A 19,871-nucleotide genomic window follows, 5' to 3' on the forward strand; every position below is an offset into this window, starting at 1 on the left:
CTCATTCTATGTTAATTCTTCTTTTCTCCATCTTTGAAAATTTTCCAGAGGCTGTCTTCTTGTAGGGATATCTCCCCTACCCAACACTTTCCTAGCTCCATTTCTTTGCAAGTATTCCTTACCCTTGTTTCCCCAACTTAAGTGTAATGTATCACCTATAATAACAGAAAGGAGAATAAAATCTGAGCAGTAACTGCAAACCCTTCTAAACAAACCCTTTATCTTACATTATGAAGATTTGCTTAAGGTCTCAGGGAATTTTGAGAGATAATTTGGGTCACTGAGCACTTTCAGTGTTTTCCGTACTACTTCTCAACTCACAAGTGCTTTATGAAGATTACTTTATTAATCCTCATACCAATTACAACATAAACATATTGAATGACTGGAAATTAATGCTAAATCAAATATATGAGCTATAATATTCAAAGTATATTTCCTAATTAATACCGAGGACTACATGCATGCATAATTATATGTAAATTAGATACTTTGAATTTATTTTTTCATTGAAGAACCAAAATCAATACACAATATAGTATTTTAAGCTGATGAAGATAATTGGATTGAAAATACAGCCACTGATTTTAGGTTGAGCTTCAAAAAGCATATATACCAATTAAATTACCACTTTTGCAGACTATAAACTTCCTGTTTGCAAAACAAAACAGGATGTTATTGCCACTAGGTTACCCTCTCTTTGCTTATCATTCATGAGCACTTAGAGGTTTAAGTTAAATAAAAGAGGGAGAATACACTGTTGCACAAAGCAGTTGAATTCCAAAGGGGGTGAGAGGTAAACCTTTTATGTATATAAAAAATACCCTCCAGACAATTCAAAAATTCATAATAGACCATTTTATATGAGAAATATGATCTTTAGCTTTATATTTCAAATTGAATTTAAAAGTTTCTTTGATTAAAACTCTTAAAGTTCCTTTTCATTCCATTACTTATTCTTCTGGTACCTTTACTGTGGTTCCTAGACTTTTGCAGTTACATTTTGGCCTCAGTAGGGAGAACAGACAATAATTGGGAGAATGCAAAAGAAAATTTAGACTTTCACTTAAAAAATGAATATATATTAAAAACTGAGATGCAGAAGTAAAAAGTGGTTGATAGGACTTTTCACTGAGAGAAAGGGGAAATAATAAAATAACTCTTAGTAACCAGATATAATATTTAAAAACTGCCGACCAAAGCCCATGAAGCTAGTGGACAAGCTAGTTAAAGGTGCCAGAAGACAACACCTTCAGAAAGGCAAATAAATGTTTAAATATGCTGTGTACACAAAATTAAGATTTAAAACTTAATGCCTCAGGGAGGGGCCACAAGTGGAGGGTTTTTGCTTCTTGATTTGGGTGCTGGTTACAGGAGTGTGTTAGTTTTTTAAAATTCCTGAAGCTGTAACTTCTGATTTGTGCAATTTTCTGTATATTATATAGTTCAACGAAAAGTTCAAAAAACAATCATTAATTTAAAAACTCTATTAACGCATATATGTGGAACCTAGAAAAATGGTACAGATGAACCGGTTTGCAGGGCAGAAATTGAGACACAGATGTAGAGAACAAACGTATGGACACCAAGCAGAGAAAGTGGAGGGGGGGTGGGGGGGGGTGGTGTGATGAATTGGGCGACTGGGATTGACATGTATACACTGATGTGTATAAAACTGATGACTAATAAGACCGTGCTGTATAAAAATATAAATTAAATTTAAAAATTAAAAAAAAAAGAAGTAATCACCATGTCAAGTGTTTAATACCTTTCACTTCCACCTTGAAAAGCATGGATATTAAAGTGCTAATATAATTAAAAAAAAAAAAAAAAACTCTGTGCCACGTTTTTAAAAATTCTGTATTTACCTAGGATTCGTGGGTTTTTGTCTTTTAATTTTACTTTCTTGGAAGTATGATTCTGGAGCAGGCTCATAATTCTGAGAGAAGAAATAGTATAAATGATAAGCTTCACTATGGATTCTTTTCTTTGCATTCATAAAAGATGGAAAGAGGAAAGTGCTCTGACATTAGTCCCGCCGCAACATTCTCCACACACAGAGCGATTATAAAAGCTCGTTGGTGAGCCTGCCTGCCTGCCTGCCTTCCGTTTGATCTCTTTTGGGAACAGCACAGGCCATCATTTGTGAAAGCCGTCTTCTTGCAGCATGGATAAAATGCATTTTCTCTTCCTTGCCACAGGACAAATGGAAGCTAGTAATTTCTAGTCCCGCAGCAGTGAGTACAAAATCAAAAGAGGCTAACTCACTGCAGTGACAGCTTCAAAAGGAATTCTTTTTTGAAGATTTTTTTTTTTTTTGGTAGTGCTGGTTTATTTAGCACCGAGGCTTGTCTGCTAAGCCAGCTTTCAGCAGCCCCCAGGAAAACCTCTGTGCAGTTTGTGTTATGTATTAACAGTGCACCTATTTCAGTTGTATTTGCTAAGCAGATACACGTTTGCCGTGACAGCTTAAGGTGTTAGTGCCTTTTGAGTGGAGACTATTTTATATCAATGTATCTGTGACTGGAGAGTCCAGATACGAAAATATGTTTTCAGTGATTTCTCTAGGAGAAATTTGGTGACTGAGAATTTGTTTTGAGGAAACTCTAACAAAACACTTTAATATATGCATTTTCTGGTTAATTTGGAGAATCATCTTTTTACTGAGTACTGTTAAGTGACTGTAGGACCTGCATTTATAATCCAGTGGTACCAAAAAAACAATAAAGGAGCTGTGTCTTATTACCTTCATTAAAACCAGGGTTTCATTCAGTGTGCCTGTACCCAGAATGAACGCGAGACCCTTATCTGCTATTCCCTCTGCGGTTTCCTATTTGCCTCTTGTGCTTGTGTCCATCTCTCTGCTGCTGCAGGGTTTCAAATGTACAGAAATAACCTTTCTTATATAATAACACAGTCCAACTATATAGAAATAACATTTTTAAAAAACAACATGGCCCAACTGACAAAACTGACAGCAATCTGCTCCAGTGCCAAGAAAACTGGCTGTGTTCGATCTATTAAGAGGCCTCACTCTACACTCTCCTATGGGATTTTCCAAGTAATTTTTACTCTATGAAATTTTTCCTGACTATAGAAATGAATCCCCAAGTAATCTCCTATTCTTCGTCACCTTGGGAGCCATGATTTAATCTCAGCAAAGTCCCATCAATTGATCTGTCCCATCAACTTAATGTTGTTAATTCAGAACAAAGAACCATAAGGTAAAGATCAAACCAGCTTGACAGTCAAATAGTTATTACAAAATCTGTGTACATATATTATTGAAAAAATATTGGTGTGTATTATAGCCTTGATTCATTCTTGTCTGTTAATTGAAGATAGGCAGAAAGTCAGGAAGATGGTCTTTAAATTATGTCAGAACACTCTGAGAGGGGGGAAAGATATGATACAGTTTACTGTTTGCTCACAAATTTCCTAAAATACATTTTTATTATTAAGATGTTACTTCTTTGTTTTTCATAAGACTTGGCAATGGTTCCAGGCATGCTTTTTCAGTACTTCCATAAGGAAAGGATCCATCATCTAAGACTGTGGGTGGGATAGTAGATAATGGGTGTGCTTTATCCTTTATCTTTATCTTCTGAGGAGAGTGCAGTGAATTAAAATCCACTCTACAACTGTCTTTCTGAAGGACTTTTCCAGTTAGTGGGATGTAGTGTATAACAACACATTGGTTCCCTCAGGATCGATGATTAACCTATTTTTTTTAATTGAAGCAGGAAACAACCAGGACAAGATGAGCTCATGAAGTGTATCTCTTGAGGGAAAGATTAGGAGACATCAACAGACTTCTAAGGACCTAAGATGTAATAGGTTATTATCATGCATTATTCCACATACTTACTTTACTACTTAGCTGTGAATCCAGGCAGGAACTAAAAGCTATTATTAGAAAAGCAAGCTAAATAGTATGGAATGGATAACCTCATATCCCATGCATTCACCTCCCATTAAGAGAAATATACTTCCTACTTAAGTGGATATCCTTAAGTACCACTGGTTACTTATCAATTCTTGCTTAATTCCTTTATTTTAACTTCAGGACATTTCATAGATGAAATGCTTTGGAAGTCTCTAAGAAATAGAACTCTTTTTTTTTTTACGTAAATAATGTTTACTAAATACTAACATTCGAGAATTAGTTTTGATACCCAGGTGTGTCACCAGTTAGCTGAATTGCTTTGGCCAACACTCAGTCTCGGTAGCCTCTTTTCCCCTGTCTATAAAGTGCAAGATTTGAACTCCTTCATCTCCAGGATCCCTTCCAATTCTGAAATTCTATGAGTCTATATATTTGATAAAATACCTTGCTGTGGTTATACATCTCTGCCTAAGCAGAGGAGAGCGATTTCTCGAAAAAGGGAAACTGAGACCCTTGTGGAGCGAGCGGTCATCCAGTTTTCATCTTACTCAAGATTAGATTTGGGTTGAGTGCTATTTGCAAGTTTCATCCAGTGTCTGTAAATACTTGTTTCTTTCATCATCAGACTACTCTTTAGAAGTCTTACCACTCAACCAACAGTACTGCAGTACCCTCCTATGCCATGATATGCTTCTAAGGCATCATTAGACTTGATTTTCCATTTCTTTTTAAAAATGATTCTCTTAATGTTTTCACTGTTAATATCTTTACCATTACAAAAGCTTCTAGTACATACATATGACATTATAATGGACGGTAATGACATAAAATGAAATATACCTCCCAGTGTCATCTGATACCTATCTGGTGAATGAAGTTTCATCATCATATCTTGAAATCAATCAGGCTAAAAGTATTTCTTACTGAAAGAGAACAGCAATCATGAAAGATCCCTGTAACAGTAATATCTTGGGTTCAATCCTCTGTAAACACAGAACATTAATAGCTACAAGTCAAGTATTCACCAGTATACCTTGGAGAGAGAGTGCACCTATAGCCCAGTACAGTGAAAGAACAATCTGTTTTTGAAGAAGAAGACTAAAATAAAATAAAGATACCTGGAAAGAAGAGCTGTCAGGATTTTTGCATAATGATAGCTGTACAGGATAAATGAATAAACATAGATTAAAAGAACAATTTCAATATCAATATAAAAATTGCCTCACTCTTTTTTCTACAAACACAGAATCCTGTTGAACTAACTTCTTCTGGCCCAGAACTCAGAAAGAAGCAGGTTGTCTTGAGTGTGGTCAAGGGGAGCTTTATTGCTAAAAGTCATGGAAGGCCTTTGAAACAATGTATTATCAACTTCTTTGAGATACTACTGTCCCTAATCCAAGAATTTCATTTTAGCCAGACCGTGATGTTTATGTCTTACTACAATTTCACTATATCACTGATGACGCTGTTCTGTATCTCCCTAGGTCATACCTTTCTGAATCAGCATTTCTATTTACATTTTGAAAATATCTATTTTGTGCAATATCTTTAACATACCATTTCAATTCTAATTCCTTTTTTAACTGTCTCCTTACTCATTTAATATTCCCATGTTTTCCCCCTTTTTTCTATTCCTGTTGTTAAGTTGGAAAAATTTGATGTGCTTTAGTTTCTTCAGTTAAAGAAATTCCTGACCTATAGCTATGAAAATATATTTCTTAAAAGTAAAATATTCATGTGCTGAAATTTTTTTGAATCTACCAATAAAAAGAAGAAGAAGAATAACTAATATTTATTGGATTTGTTCTATGCTCCAAATAGAGTGCTACATTCGTTACATATTATAGATTGTCTCATTTATAGACTGGAGTTTCTTAGTGGTATCAATATTGATCACGAGTACTAATCTACCAAGTATTAATAGATAACTTTCTAGATCCTGCTCGTTTTGAACAAAGGAACTCATTGAGCACCTAGTTGAAACTGGTCATGATCTTGTAAGGCACTATGGTCAAATTGTGTGATGAAAATGTAAAAATTAATTCCAAACTTTCCACCCAACATATCTTACATATTTTATGTTGGAAATGTACAATATTTATGCTAAAATATAAATCAGGGAATAGTCCTCATTTCCTGTTCTACCTTTCATTAGGACAAATTCAATCCCGTGATTTAAGGCCATTTTAGTTATTTCATTCATTGCTGTCCGATCTTTATTTAAGCTGTGGGATTCCATTTCTCTGGTCTTCGGCTCTGCATTAATTTTCCCATCTATTTCCTCTCCTCTCTTCTGTTTACTTTTATTCTAGTCACAGAATTAGTCTTTTTGACTAGCTTTTTCAGCCAGCATATGATTTTGATACTCTGAGTTCATTTTCTCTATGTTTCTTAACTATCTCAGTTCTGATTTCGTTTTTCATCTTATGTGGTAAAATATTAGCAGAAGCACTGATGTGTTTCTTTATGATAATAAACCTTTAAAGTCTCATCCATTTTAAGAGACAGATTTCATTTATAGCCTAGTGAATTGAAATGAATTAATTCTTATGAGGCTTCATATCTTGTGGCTGAAGCACTGTGTTACAATAGAAGAGCAAGCAAGTCAGAGCACACTGGGAAATCATCAGTAAAATATGCAAAACTAGCTGAAGTTTCTGAGTTCACCAGAAGTAAGATCAGTGTGGAGGTTATGGAAATAATAATGCATCACTGTGGTAAAGATCATGTTGGAGTTAAAAGGTCATAATCTTCACACCAAACACTCAGCTGAATATGCTTCTCTCCAAAGCTGCCACTTGCTATAGGAATAGCTGTGGTCTGAGAGCCCTCCAGACTTCCAGACAGCCTTGTTTGAGGGAGTTCAGGTTGCTCCTGCTGGGACTTCTCTCTGTGTATATATGCAAACACATGGGCTCTTTAGGTCAAACTGTAGAAAGTCGAACTAGAAGAAATCACAATGATTTACAATAATAAAATTTGATTTTGAAATAATGACTCTATGAAATAGCAATTGACTGAAATGATGTCTAAAATGTATATGAATATGCTTTATAAGTATTTTCTTTACTTTGTGATAACTCCTAGAATTTTGCTCAACTAAAGTACCGTCGTTAAAATGTTTATCCGTTACTAAGTAACAGAATTTCCTCAGGTCACACAGTTAGTATTGTAATTCTATTACCCCATGGATAAATAATGATGATTATCTAAAGTGTAAAGCATAATATCTACACACTCATACACACAGGCACACATACACACAGCAGGTTTTAGAATGCCTCATTTTTTGCTGACTCAGTGGATCAGATTGACAAGATAAATTTGATGTAAACAAATTCTTTCATCTCTAAGAAACTCTATTTAGGGTGGCTCTTAAGTGTTTCTTCACTAATCTTCCTTCTGTATATTTTGATTTCTGGAGTTTTTTGTAAAACAGGTAAGATTTTCACTTTGGATCTTTGTATATTCACCAGCCTTCTACCCATATAAGATTTACATTCTCTAAGACAAAACTTAGAGTCTCTAAAATTTAGTTTTCCCCAAAGTCATTATGTTATAATACATTAAGTCAGAAGTTCAGTGTATTTTTCTCCAGAAGGTGTTGAACATCTCATATTACTACTTGAGTTTTTAGCTGATTTGTTATTATTGTGTGATATCCTTGACTTTCTTACAGAATATGGCATGTAGTTGATAAACATGTGGGATCAAAAGAAAACCTGGTACTTTGTCTTTGCACTGGAGTGGTGAGACTGTGGCTCACTTTTTATTCTCTACAGGGAAGCAAATAGACAACAATTATATAGAAATTATTTAATTGGCTATTTGCTATTATTTAATTTAGAGAAAACTTTGATGTGTGCTTAGAAAATGTCTTCAAATTAGAATTTGTTTTTGACTTATTTTCATGCTTTTCTTTGAGTAAAAATCTACTCAATTTAGACAGTTCTAGTGAAGAACATTATCTAACAGGAAGATGCCTTGTTACTGGCAATAGCTGGCAGGTTACTATTAGTAACAAACACTCCTGCTACTCTTAATTTGGTGACACATTTCAGCTTTAATGATAAACTTATTTAATAGTTCCTGAAATGTGTTAACTTATTTATTTTTCCCATTTACTTTTTTTTAAGTCATGGTAAAGAAAATCAGCCAAGTTGGTTATCAAAATGTGATTAACTTGATTCTTTCAACACAAGGATATAATGTAAAACCAAGAGACAGTTCTCATTGTACATAGAACTTTTTGCTTGGATGGACATCGTAGGGGAAAAAAAGCTCTCACTTGGTATTGTTAATTAAAATAAAAAATTACAAAATCCGACATTAAGTAATTAGTGAGTAATCTGTAAGTGCTGGGTAATGTGCTAGGTGGACACCTAATATGATCCTGTCCTGCATTGCTTAAAATCTTCCAATGGCTTCTTTGCAGACAGAAAATAAAACCCAGGCTCTTAACACACTCTGCATGGCCCGGACAGTCTCCAGCCTCTTGGCCACCATATCCTTCCTGGACCACAGTAGAGAAAAAAGCTACCCAGTGTCATATTATCCTGTTGAGTTCACTGTGTGACATTATCATGTTTATGTATTTGGTGTTTTGTTTTTCCTTGTCCCACCTACCCCATTTCCCTGTCTCCTCCACTTCCATTAGAGCATAAGCACCATGAGAGCAGGAATTTTGAACACACTGTTTTTCACTGAATCCCCATTGTGCAGAACAGCGCCTGAGTATAGCAATTGCTCAGTGAATATTAACTGAATGAATGGATGATTACCATTTCTCAAAATAGCCTTAGAAGATAGATGTGACATTTTTTATATACAGGAGAAATGTTTTGTGAAAACAACCAAGCTAATTAGGTGAGTCTCTGGAGTTTAGAATTCGTTTGGTGTGAATGAATGGTATACTTTCCACTATTCTCATTTTATTTTATTTTATTTATTTTGGGGCTACATTGGGTCTTCGTTGCTGCGCACGGGCTTTCTCTAGTTGTGGCAAGTGGGGGCTACTCTTCGTTGTGGTGCACGGGCTTCTCCTTGCGGTGGCTTCTCTTGTTGCGGAGCACGGGCTCTATGTGTGTAGGCTTCAGTAGTTGTGGCGCACGGGCTTCAGTAGTTGTGGCTTGTGGGCTCTAGAGCACAGGCTCAATAGTTGTGGTGCACAGGCTTAGTTGCTCCATGGCATGTGGGATCTTCCCGGACCAGGGCTCGAACCCGAGTTCCCTGCATTGGCAGGCGGATTCTTATCCACTGCGCCACCAGGGAAGTCCTATCCACTATTCTCTTTTGATCAGTGGAGATATTTAGGTAATTCTGGGTAAATTCTATGGCTAATCATTTTGCAAGTAGTACAGACTAGGCATATTTACTAAATCTCAATCAGTACATTTAGGAAAACTTGTTCTCAAAAATTAAAAAAAATTTAAATAAATTTTAAAAATACTCAATTATCCTTCCTATATTTAAAAGCATAGGCAAGGGGCTTCCCTGCTGGCGCAGTGGTTGAGAATCTGCCTGCTAATGCAGGGGACACGGGTTCGAGCCCTGGTCTGGGAAGATCCCACATGCCGCAGAGCAACTGGGCCCGTGAGCCACAATTACTGAGCCTGCGCGTCTGGAGCCTGTGCCCCGCAACGGGAGGGGCCGCGATAGTGAGAGGCCCGCGCACCGCGATGAAGAGTGGCCCCCACTTGCCGCAACTAGAGAAAGCCCTCGCACAAAACGAAGACCCAACACAGCTAAAAAAATAAATAAATAAATAAATAAATAAATAATGTAGCTATAAAAAAAAACTTTAAAAAAATAATAAATAAATAAATTGTATTTTTAAAAAAAAAAGCATAGGCAAAAATTAAGATAAACCTGTAATTTATTCTTTTTGCTATTATTTTCTCCTCATCTATTTAAAACTCAATTGAAATTTTAAAAAAAAGAACAGTGAAATTATTATGAAAATAAAATCTCACTGAAATTGATTTAGGAGATTGGATAAAGTCCCTTTGTAAAATGACAAAAATAAATCCAACTGATTAAATATAAAATGTTTATCATTGAATTTATTTCTGTACTGTTTTTAAGATCAAGCTTAATACTATACAGAGACATTTCCTTTGTGTTTTATTACCAAAGTATTAAACATGATTTGTTATATTTTCTTTCTAAACTTTATCTATGGTAAATAAAAATGCATATCTTGTTAGTTAAGTTACCTGTTATTATGTATTTTTATGTGAAGCTACCTTTGCTTTTCTCATGAGAATTACAGATGAAAGGAAAAAATTTTCTTAAAAGAATTATTGCATGTGCTGTTATTTATTAGTATACTTCACTTTTTTAAAAATTAATTAATTTTTTTATTTTTGGCTGCGTTGGGTCTTCGTTGCTGCACGCAGGCTTTCTCTAGTTGCGGCGAGCGGGGGCTACTCTTCGTTGTGGTGCGTGGGCTTCTCATTGCGGTGGTTTGTCTTGTTGCGGAGCACGGGCTGTAGGCGAGCGGGCTTCAGTAGTTGTGGCTCATGGGCTCTAGAGCGCAGGCTCAGTAGTTGTGGCTCACGCGCTTAGTTGCTCCGCGGCATGTGGGATCTTCCCGGACCAGGGCTCGAACCCGTGTCCTCTGCATTGGCAGGCAGATTCTCTACCACTGCGCCACCAAGGAAGTCCAGTATACTTCACTTCTTAATTACTCATATAAATCTATCAATCTTGCACACACATACACAATAGTTACATTAAAATCAACTCTTAAAGTTGAGATATAGAGTTTTATAATTACTAGAATAAAATGTGAAATAGTAAGAATTTAACATATACTGAAATGGAAGGAATGAGTAAGTCTGAGTTACTATTCATGGTCTCTGTGGTTAGAGATCAGCAACTTCAAAAGAGATCAGAATTTGGATGAGTAATTTAAATTTTTACTTTCTTTCTATTTGGGGAAGATGAAGAAAGAAGAGAGGATTTGTAAGAGGTCTCTGAAGTGTCCTTGGCAAAGATGCAGATACTTAGCGGCTCTCAACTGAAGTTAGGGTGTAAAAAGAATGAACATCAGGTTCCTGTTTAGAAGGTGGGAATGAACGAGGCTTAGAAACCAAATAAGGTGATCCTTATACATAAATTTGAGACATTACAGACTCTAAAAAATGGTTATATCTTGAAAGCCCAAATTATGGACTACTTCAGTTTTTGAAAAGTAGAAAAGCTAGTTGTTTGGAGCCCCATGGAACAAACCATTCAGTTCACAAACTTTTCTGGATGTTTCAACAATACAGATAATGCATAGAGAGAAGCCACAGCTTTCTTCTGTGAGCTTATGACTAGTATTTAGTGTATGTGCAGGAAAGCAGATAACTAGTCAGTTTGATGAGTCAAGAAAAAAAACTACAGACTGCTTGAAATGATAGTTTTGTTGCTCTGGGATACATTGGAAATAAATGGATTTCATGAATATGAAAGTATGCTGTAAACTATAAAACACCATACAAATGAAATATGTAGGGGGGACTTCCCTGGTGGTCCCAGTGGTTAAGAATCCACCTTGCAGTGCGGGGGATGCCGGTTTGATCCCTGGTTAGGGAACTAGGATCCCACATGCCGCAAGGCAACTGAGCCGGCGTGCCACAACTAGAGAGCCTGAGTGCTGCAACTACAGAGCCCATGCGCTCTGGACCCTGCGTGCCACAACTACAGAGCCTATGCGCCACAACTAGAGAGAAGCCCACGCACCACAACGAAGAGCCTGCGTGCCACAACGAAAGATCCTGTGTGCCGCAACTAAGACCCAACGCAGCCAAAAAATAAATAAGTAAATATTAAAAAAAAAAAAAAGAAAGAAATATGTAGGGTTTTTTATGTAGTATTGGGTTGTGATTAGTTAACATTTTTAGTTTGAAATCCATTTTTCACATTTTTATATTTAAGATGTGTATTTTGTGTGTGTGTTTTCAGATAATCACAAGGACTGCTCTGGTGTTTCCTTACACCTTACACGCCTGCCGTAAGTACTACCGTTGTCCTAGCTGAGTGACAACTTTAAGATCTTCAAGAGCTTAAAAGTGGGAAATCCACTGTGCTAGTTATCTATTGCTGTATAACAAATTATTCTAAACGTAGTGGCTTAAAACAACGAATGTTTATTGTCTCATTTTCCTGTGGCTCAGGAATTTGGGCGCAGCTTAGCTAGGTGCTAGGGCTGGCAGTCTCGCACAAAGGCTGCCGTCAGTCTTGGCCAGGGTTTCAGCCATCTGGAGACTTGACCGAGGAGGATTCGCTTCCAAGATCACTCATGTGGCTATTGACGGGATTCAGTTCCTTGCTGGCTGTGGGCTGGAGGACTCCCTCCTTTCCTCCCCGTGTGGGCTCTAAACAGGGCAGCTCACAGCATGGCAGCTGGTGTCCATCACAGATAGCAAGGGAGAAAGCAAGAGGGTGAGCAGGATGGAAGCCAGAGAGTCATTTTGTATCCTCATCTCAGAAGTTACTGAATATAATATATAAGCCTGATAGGTGAAGAAAATAGTTATCAACAAATCTTCATACTCTGAATCCAACGGAGAAAAAAAAAAAGAAGTCATTTTTGCTATATTCTGTTTGTTAGAAATAACAAAGTATTGGGTCTGGTTACTGGGTCCAGCCCACATCAAGGGAAGAAGATTGGACAAGGGCACGAATGTCAGAGCTGTAGGTCTTTGGGAGCTGTATAGGTCAGGGTTCTCCAGAGAAACTGAACTAACAGAATGTATGAGAGAGAGAGAGAATGAAAGAGAAAGAGAAATTGAGATTTACTTTAAGGAATTGACCCACACAATTGTCGGATCTGGCAAGTCTGAAATCTTCAAGGTAGGCTGGCAGGTGGAAAATCCTGGCAGGAATCAATGTTGCAATCTTGGGTCCAAAGACAGTCTGGAGGCAGAATTCCTTCCTCTTCCCGGGACCTCAGTCTTTTCCCTTAAGAGACCCACCCGCGTTGTGGGCCATAATCTGCTTTACCCAAAGTCAGTGTTTTAAATATTAACTACTTCTTAAAAAATACCTTCACAGCAACATCTGAATTAGTGCTTGACCAAACCACTGGGCACTGCAGCCTAGCCAACTTGACATATACAATTAACCATCACAGGAGCCACTTAGAGACTGCCTTCCACATTTACCATGCCACAAAAATGTGTATTATTTGCCTAAGAAAATAAAGTTTTCTCCAGAAAGAAATATATATTCTACCTCTTTTACCATATTATTTTAATTTTCACATGAATCATATTTTACAGACCAATGTATTGAAGTATACCTTATTTTTCCAAGGCAATAGGTTTGACTTTGCAAATAGTTGAGATAAATATTACTGTTTTCTGCAGACAGCCTTTAATTGCTGGCATGTACCTTATGATGTCTGTTGACACTGTTATACCAGCAGGAGAGAAAGGTGAGTAATGATCTTTCAGAATTACCGTTACCTCATTACCTAATCTTTAAGAATGGATTTACAGTATATTTTTTAAAACACTTGAAATGACCAATATTTTTGAGTCCCTGAAAAAATAAACCAGTTCTTTATTATCCTTGGAGTTAAAATAGGTTTTTGTATTATTCCAAGCCAGTAGTTTATTATTTTCCAGTTTTTATGCTAAGAATTGAGGCCCATGGGTAAGTAGAGGGTTGTACAAATTAAAGAATAATTCTTGAGTATTTTACAAATCAATCATCCATTCTTCTGATGCCAGAAACAAATTTCATATCATACTGTGGCATAAACTACTGCAGAGAATATCAGATTCAGAATCAAAAGCCAGCAAATTCAGTAGCAACTCAAGTCTTTGAACACAGATTTACTGGGCTTATTTCTCCATTTGTAAAATGGGGATAGTAATAGCTGATTTCTCCTAAACTTACAAAAAGCTATTGGAATAAGTATAATGTTATTCATCAGTATATTTTATCCTTTGGTGAAAGTGTCATATTAAATACTATTTGTTTGTTTTTACTGGGAATCTTTTAAAGTTAATGACAAGTATGATCTCATTACTTTTCATTGGCTTATTTTAAAAGACGTTTATTGAATAGCTACTATGTGTTAGTCTGCAAGGAAGGAAAAGTATATGAAATGTTTCCTTCTCAACAGGAACTGTCAATCTTGTTATCTTAGGTATCTGTAATCAGTTTTTCAAAACTCCTTCTGTTCTAAAAATAAAAACCAATGTTTAAGCTTTTTCAACTGTGTAAATTTCATGATAAAGTTATCAAATTAAGCCTACGTTTTCACTGTTGATTTGGCCTAGTCATTTTGTTTATGAGTGAAATAAAATATGACGGTAAGGGGTTCTTAACTCATCTTAGTAAAGTAGCTGGCACATAGTAAGTGCTTAATATCTGCTGAATACATGAGTATGTGTTTACTCAAAACCCCCATGCTTAGCTACTTGTGAATACTCTATACATGCTTTTAGTCAAGAATAATGTTATTTTCCAGTTGAATAGTGACTTTTTTCTGTGTTTTCATTTCTAACAGTGGTGAATTCTGATATTTCATGCCATTATAAAAAGTATCCAATGCATGTCTTTGCCTACAGAGTTCACACTCACCATTTAGGTAAGAACTTTAAACTACATATTAGATGATATACCGCTGTCCTTGCTGATGCTATAAATGTAAAATGTAAATTATATTTGACCTTAAATCTGTTTCAGTGAAAGAGATTTTGTGCAGTACCTTGAAATTCTGCATGTTTTTTGATCATATTGTTTTCATGAAAATGCCTAGCATTTGGAGTTCTGAAAATATTCATATTTTATTTTGAAATAAGAAAAAAAATGCCTTTTATTTTTCTAATACCTTATATAATTATAATTGTGTTCATTACAGGTAAGGTAGTAAGTGGATACAGAGTAAGAAATGGACAGTGGACACTGATTGGACACCAAAGCCCCCAGCTGCCACAGGTGTGTAGAATCTAGTACAATTTTGAGAGAAAAGAATATTAATCAGATAGTAATTTAAAAAACCCTCATAGAACCCTTGTGAGTTTCTCTAGGATCTAAACATCTCTAAATCTACCTTTACTGTATATCTAAGTTGTGTATAACCTCTTTTTTTATAATTTCCAACTTGATGGTTTCCTTATCAGTTCTCTTAATATTTCTAAGCAGCGTGGTGAAGTGTGTGTGTGTGTGTGTGTGTGTGTGTGTTCATCCTCTCTACCCAGGGTGCCCCAACCCTCACATTATTAAGGCATGTGGTTCTGGGTTTTATTGATAATTTTAACGAATCATTGTATTTGTCTTCTTTGCAGGCTTTCTACCCTGTAGAACACCCAGTAGATGTTAGTTTCGGCGACATACTGGCCGCAAGATGTGTATTCACTGGTGAAGGAAGGACAGAAGCCACACACATTGGGTATGATTTCACAAATTCCACTATTTAAAATGATTTTCATTAGGACAAGGCACGAGTATAGGTGACAGTTATCTTTGTGAATGAATGGCAGGCACATTTTTCTCTATTATGAACAATTACAACAAACTATAGCATTTTATGATTTTAGAACTGATTGATTTGGATAAACTCCAGAACATGTGCTTACTTCTTCATGCTTCCTTTCTTCCTGCTTATTCAAGACCTTCAGGATCACACCTCTACATATTATAGTTGCCACAAGAGTGTGTATTACTTCCTGTACATCTTAATAAAGAAAAATGTAATGATTATAATTTTTTTTTCTCAAGTGTCCTTTTGCCCTGTGTTCAGATTTAGGTTATCATATAGGTTTTGCATGCAGTGGTGGCCCTTAATTACTCAGAACCATTGATTTTTTTCTACCTGTTAAAACTTATGTATTCATTGTTTTCCAGATAAGAAACCAAATGAGAATAATACTATGCAGTACCTTTTCCATAAGAGAATGTTGAATTTTTAAATAATTTTCAGAATACTGAGCTGCTTTGAAATAAGTATACTTTATAAGACCAAGTAAATTTTTCAAAACACTATGAATTCTTTCAAAAAAGATTTGCCTAAATTAAAAATGAAAGATAAAGTCTCGTATGATTTCTTTCTGTTAGAAAAGAACCAAGGAGCCTCCTTTTCATATTAAACTAGGTTATAAAATATTTACTGATGCCACCTAGAAGATGGAGCTTTAAACCATTTATCTTTTGATCAAAAAGAAGTTACAGAGAGTAGGCGTCTGAAAATATGCATTAGATGCACAGAAGATGATTCTTATGATGACAACACTAGCTGTTGGTTGTCAGGGGAAACAGAAAAGGTACTGATGCAGGTAAAAGAAAAAAAAAGCATTCAAGATGGTGGAATAGGACTTTTTTATGTCAGTCTAAAAGGGTTTTATATTAATAAGCATCAATTTTAAGGCTAAAGATAAAACAAATAGAAAAAAAGTCATCAAGTTATATTAAATAAGAAGTTTTTAACAGCTTTGCTTTTGGATGAATGATAAATTTGGGAAGCAGACTTGAGGAAAGCAATAAAATTATTGAGTTACATAAAATGGTAACAAAAGGACTGACAAAGTAGACATAATAAGATTTGAAAAGTCTAATAATTCACTTGTTAACAATCTTTAAATACATGAAGTGTAGAGCCTCTGGAACTTTACTTAAACGCCATTGGTTATTTTATTAACCTTTGAAATAGACAAACAAAGGCGTAAAAAAATCCCTTTCAACACATTCTTTGTACTAGTTTACAAGTTTAAGTGTGGAATAAGCAGAATATTTTTGCTTAGAGGTTCCTGTACAATTTTGGAGGGCTTGTAACTTTGGCCAGATTCTATCCTTTGAGTATCCTCTGTGAGGCAATATCAGCCATAGAAATTAATGACTTGTTATAGTACCAGGATGAGAGGCCAAAGTGATCTCTAGGGGCCTCTTTCGGTTTCTTGAGTCCAGAATAATTCTAGTCTTTTTTAAAATGTGCATTTTGCTTTAAAATAATACCCTAAAATGACTATACCAATCTACCTTTTTGTAAATCTCATGTGGACTAAAGAAAATGCCACTTTGTAATTATAAATGAAATAGAAAGAAATTACAGGAAATTAACTTATTGGGTGAGTCCATATTCTGAATATTTAATTTATACTAAGGAAGCAGAAAATTTTGAATAAACTTAAATATGAATTAAATCCTCATAATAATGCAAAGCATTTTTATAGCACTTAATATGCTTTTTATTAATAACAATAATGCATCTGTTTTGTAAAGTAAAAGATACCACCTCCACAGGGAACTATAGAATCACAATTGAGAATGTAACCAGTATAAAGAGAAAACTAGTATTTTTATGATGTCTTTTAAATTAAATGATACTCTGTAAATCTCCTCTCTCTCTTCTCTGTTCCCATCTAACCTCCAACCCACATACACAAACATGTACTCCCACTGGCACAGGTTTGAGCCCTGAGCATGAAGCTGACTTAAATACAAATCCCACTTACCCAAAGGTCATATGGGGCCAGCAGATTCCCCCTTCAAGCACTGGAAGAAAAATGGGCTTCAAGTTTTTTACCTTCTTGTTCTGCAGCCACCTGGAAACTAGGTTTTACTGGAAAATTGTACCATCAGTGGCCTACTAGGAAGATTTTCACTTGAGTGATTCTTCTACCCAATCCTAGCTTAACTCTGTATTAAGCTAGAAATTTTAGGACTGGAGAAAACTTAGCTTAAGTAGAGCAATCATAGTTAACTAATAAAAAGCCCTTAAAAAACTAGGGACAGATTTTTCCATACCAGGGATTCATCTCAAAATATAACCATTAAAAAACAGGTGAATTTAAGACAAATTATGTTAATAAATGTACTTAACGGTAACATTTTAAATCCAGATATATTATGTTTCTTTTTAAATAGTAAATATGAGTAATATATCTTAGGCAAAGTTGCGCTAATGTATATATTGACAATATAGTACTAATTAACCTACCAAGAAGCAATATTTTGTACCTGACTGCATTACATATTTTATATTAAACATGATGCTTCTCTAAATTCATTTCAGATGTTTAGTCAAGTTTAAATAACAAACAAAAGAAGAATTTAATTGAGTCAGCCAAATAAGCTAATTAAGTCAGCTAATTTGCCTAAAAGTGTATATGCTAAAATTTTAAATTAATTCTTGAGACTTGGTAGGTAATATTTACCAGTTTGGTCAACTTGTTGGTCATATTTTTCATTTGGGACCAGTTATTTCATATACATATGAGCAGGTCTAATAAATATTCATAGTTACCAAGCACAACAGTTTAATCAGCATTTAAAGTCTACTATATGCAAATAAAGTTATATGATCAATAGCCTCTTAATGGACAAGTTTTAAAGCACCATGAAACCTCTTAAGAAATAATTCAAAGCTTTGTAAAATAACTTCTTTAAAGTTTTCATATTTCTTTCCAGAATTAGTCTTTTACTGTCATTGTTTATTTTCAAGTCTAGCATCTGTTCATATTTCTTTCCAGAATTAGTCTTTTACTGTCATTGGTTATTTTCAAGCCTAGCATCTGTTGAGTGTAAGGGGCAGGGGCTAGGGATGAGGGAATCACCAGAGTGCAGTATCACTGTCTGAAACATCGTCATGGTGTTCCATAATATTTGGGTTTTTATAAATGATACATTTCAGAATATTTGATACTTTCTTAAATGTCTATTACATATCTTTATAATATGAAATGATATATTTTTATAAAAACCCTGATAGATGATAGATAGATAGATAGATAAAAGAAAGATAGGTAAACAGATAGACCTCAATATTTTTCAGAAATGCTGTAAATTGAGTTTGTAATATTGACCTGACTCAGCAGTATGATGTATTAGGGGTAACAGGTTATGCTGTAATACATTATAAACATCTGTTAAGATAGATTATTCCTTCTTCCTCTTTCAACATATATTTATTGAGCATGTACTATTTTCAGGCTCACCAGACTTTGTCAGATTTAAAGCTAGCCTATATAAAAGAAGTAGTTCTCACTTAAGCACCTTATTATGCATGAAGAGGAAAGAAATGCACCACTGTAATTTGGGGATATAGGTGATGCCAGCCGTCATCATTTAGGGAATCACGTTGGCATTAGGGAGTGTTGAAAGGACCATTCAGCGGAGCCAGCACAGAAGTCTGGACACAGTGTCCCTCCATACTTCCTCATGTTAACAAGCATTAGATTGACAGAGTTGAGTTGCATATGTTGTTCTCTATGGAGAAGAAGGGTAGACGTGTCACAGTTCTCCCTTAGGAACATAGAAAGCAGTTTGGTTTAAAGTCAGATATTTTTTGGGTGAAAGAAAGATGAATGTGGAATAAAACAGGCAAACGGCGTTGCTGATACTAACAATGATTTGAATCCTACCATGTTTAGGATATGATAGTTTCTGTGTCAGATAGGAGCTCAGAGTTACTTTGACTACAAGTTCAATTATAGATGGAAAGGAATAAAGTATGACTCTTCTTTTTCTTCAGCTGTTTAATGAAATTTTCTTTGTGATTGCGAAGATTCTTAAATTATTTAATCAGCTCAATATTGTATCATAGAGTAGTCAGTACCTTAAATGAGCTATATTAGTGAGCTGATTCGGCTGTTTCACAAAATCACATGTGTTTAGAGGTGAACATGGGCATGACATTCCCAAACAGAAAATATAGAAGGATCTATCCATTGGTTAATTGCAAGTTTCATTTATTACCATACAAATTTATTCAGTTTTTTTCCTTTCATTAATTTGGGAATATTTCATTTTGCTTTCCCTCTCTGCACAATGATTCAAGGTTTTCTAAGCCAGGGCCACATCTTAAATTACTTTTCCCTCATTTCACTCTCTTGATCTATACCTTTTTCCTCATTTTGAATGAGGGAAGAGTGGATAATATGGTGGGAGGCTCTGGCTTATTACTTTGGCACCAGCCATTCCTTTTATAGCACATAATTTTCTGACCAACTCCAAAGCTGCTAAAATGTAATTCTTAGCAATGGCATTT

General features: G+C 35.3%; 1 protein-coding gene across 9 annotated transcripts in view; it reads left to right on the forward strand.

Annotated features, from left to right (window-relative positions):
- The window catches only part of PAM (peptidylglycine alpha-amidating monooxygenase), a 281,560-nt gene that overhangs the window by 204,378 nt on the left and 57,311 nt on the right, over positions 1 to 19,871 (forward strand). For all 9 annotated transcript variants that reach the window (XM_036849091.1, XM_036849095.1, XM_036849092.1 and 6 more), the window contains 5 exons: positions 11,837 to 11,885; positions 13,243 to 13,310; positions 14,394 to 14,474; positions 14,748 to 14,824; positions 15,175 to 15,278. In XM_036849091.1, coding sequence (XP_036704986.1) covers positions 11,837 to 11,885; positions 13,243 to 13,310; positions 14,394 to 14,474; positions 14,748 to 14,824; positions 15,175 to 15,278 — 379 coding nt within the window. The remainder of the gene's footprint in view (positions 1 to 11,836; positions 11,886 to 13,242; positions 13,311 to 14,393; positions 14,475 to 14,747; positions 14,825 to 15,174; positions 15,279 to 19,871) is intronic.

Source organism: Balaenoptera musculus, chromosome 3, assembly GCF_009873245.2.
Source record: "Balaenoptera musculus isolate JJ_BM4_2016_0621 chromosome 3, mBalMus1.pri.v3, whole genome shotgun sequence".
NCBI classification, from domain to species: Eukaryota; Metazoa; Chordata; class Mammalia; order Artiodactyla; family Balaenopteridae; genus Balaenoptera; species Balaenoptera musculus.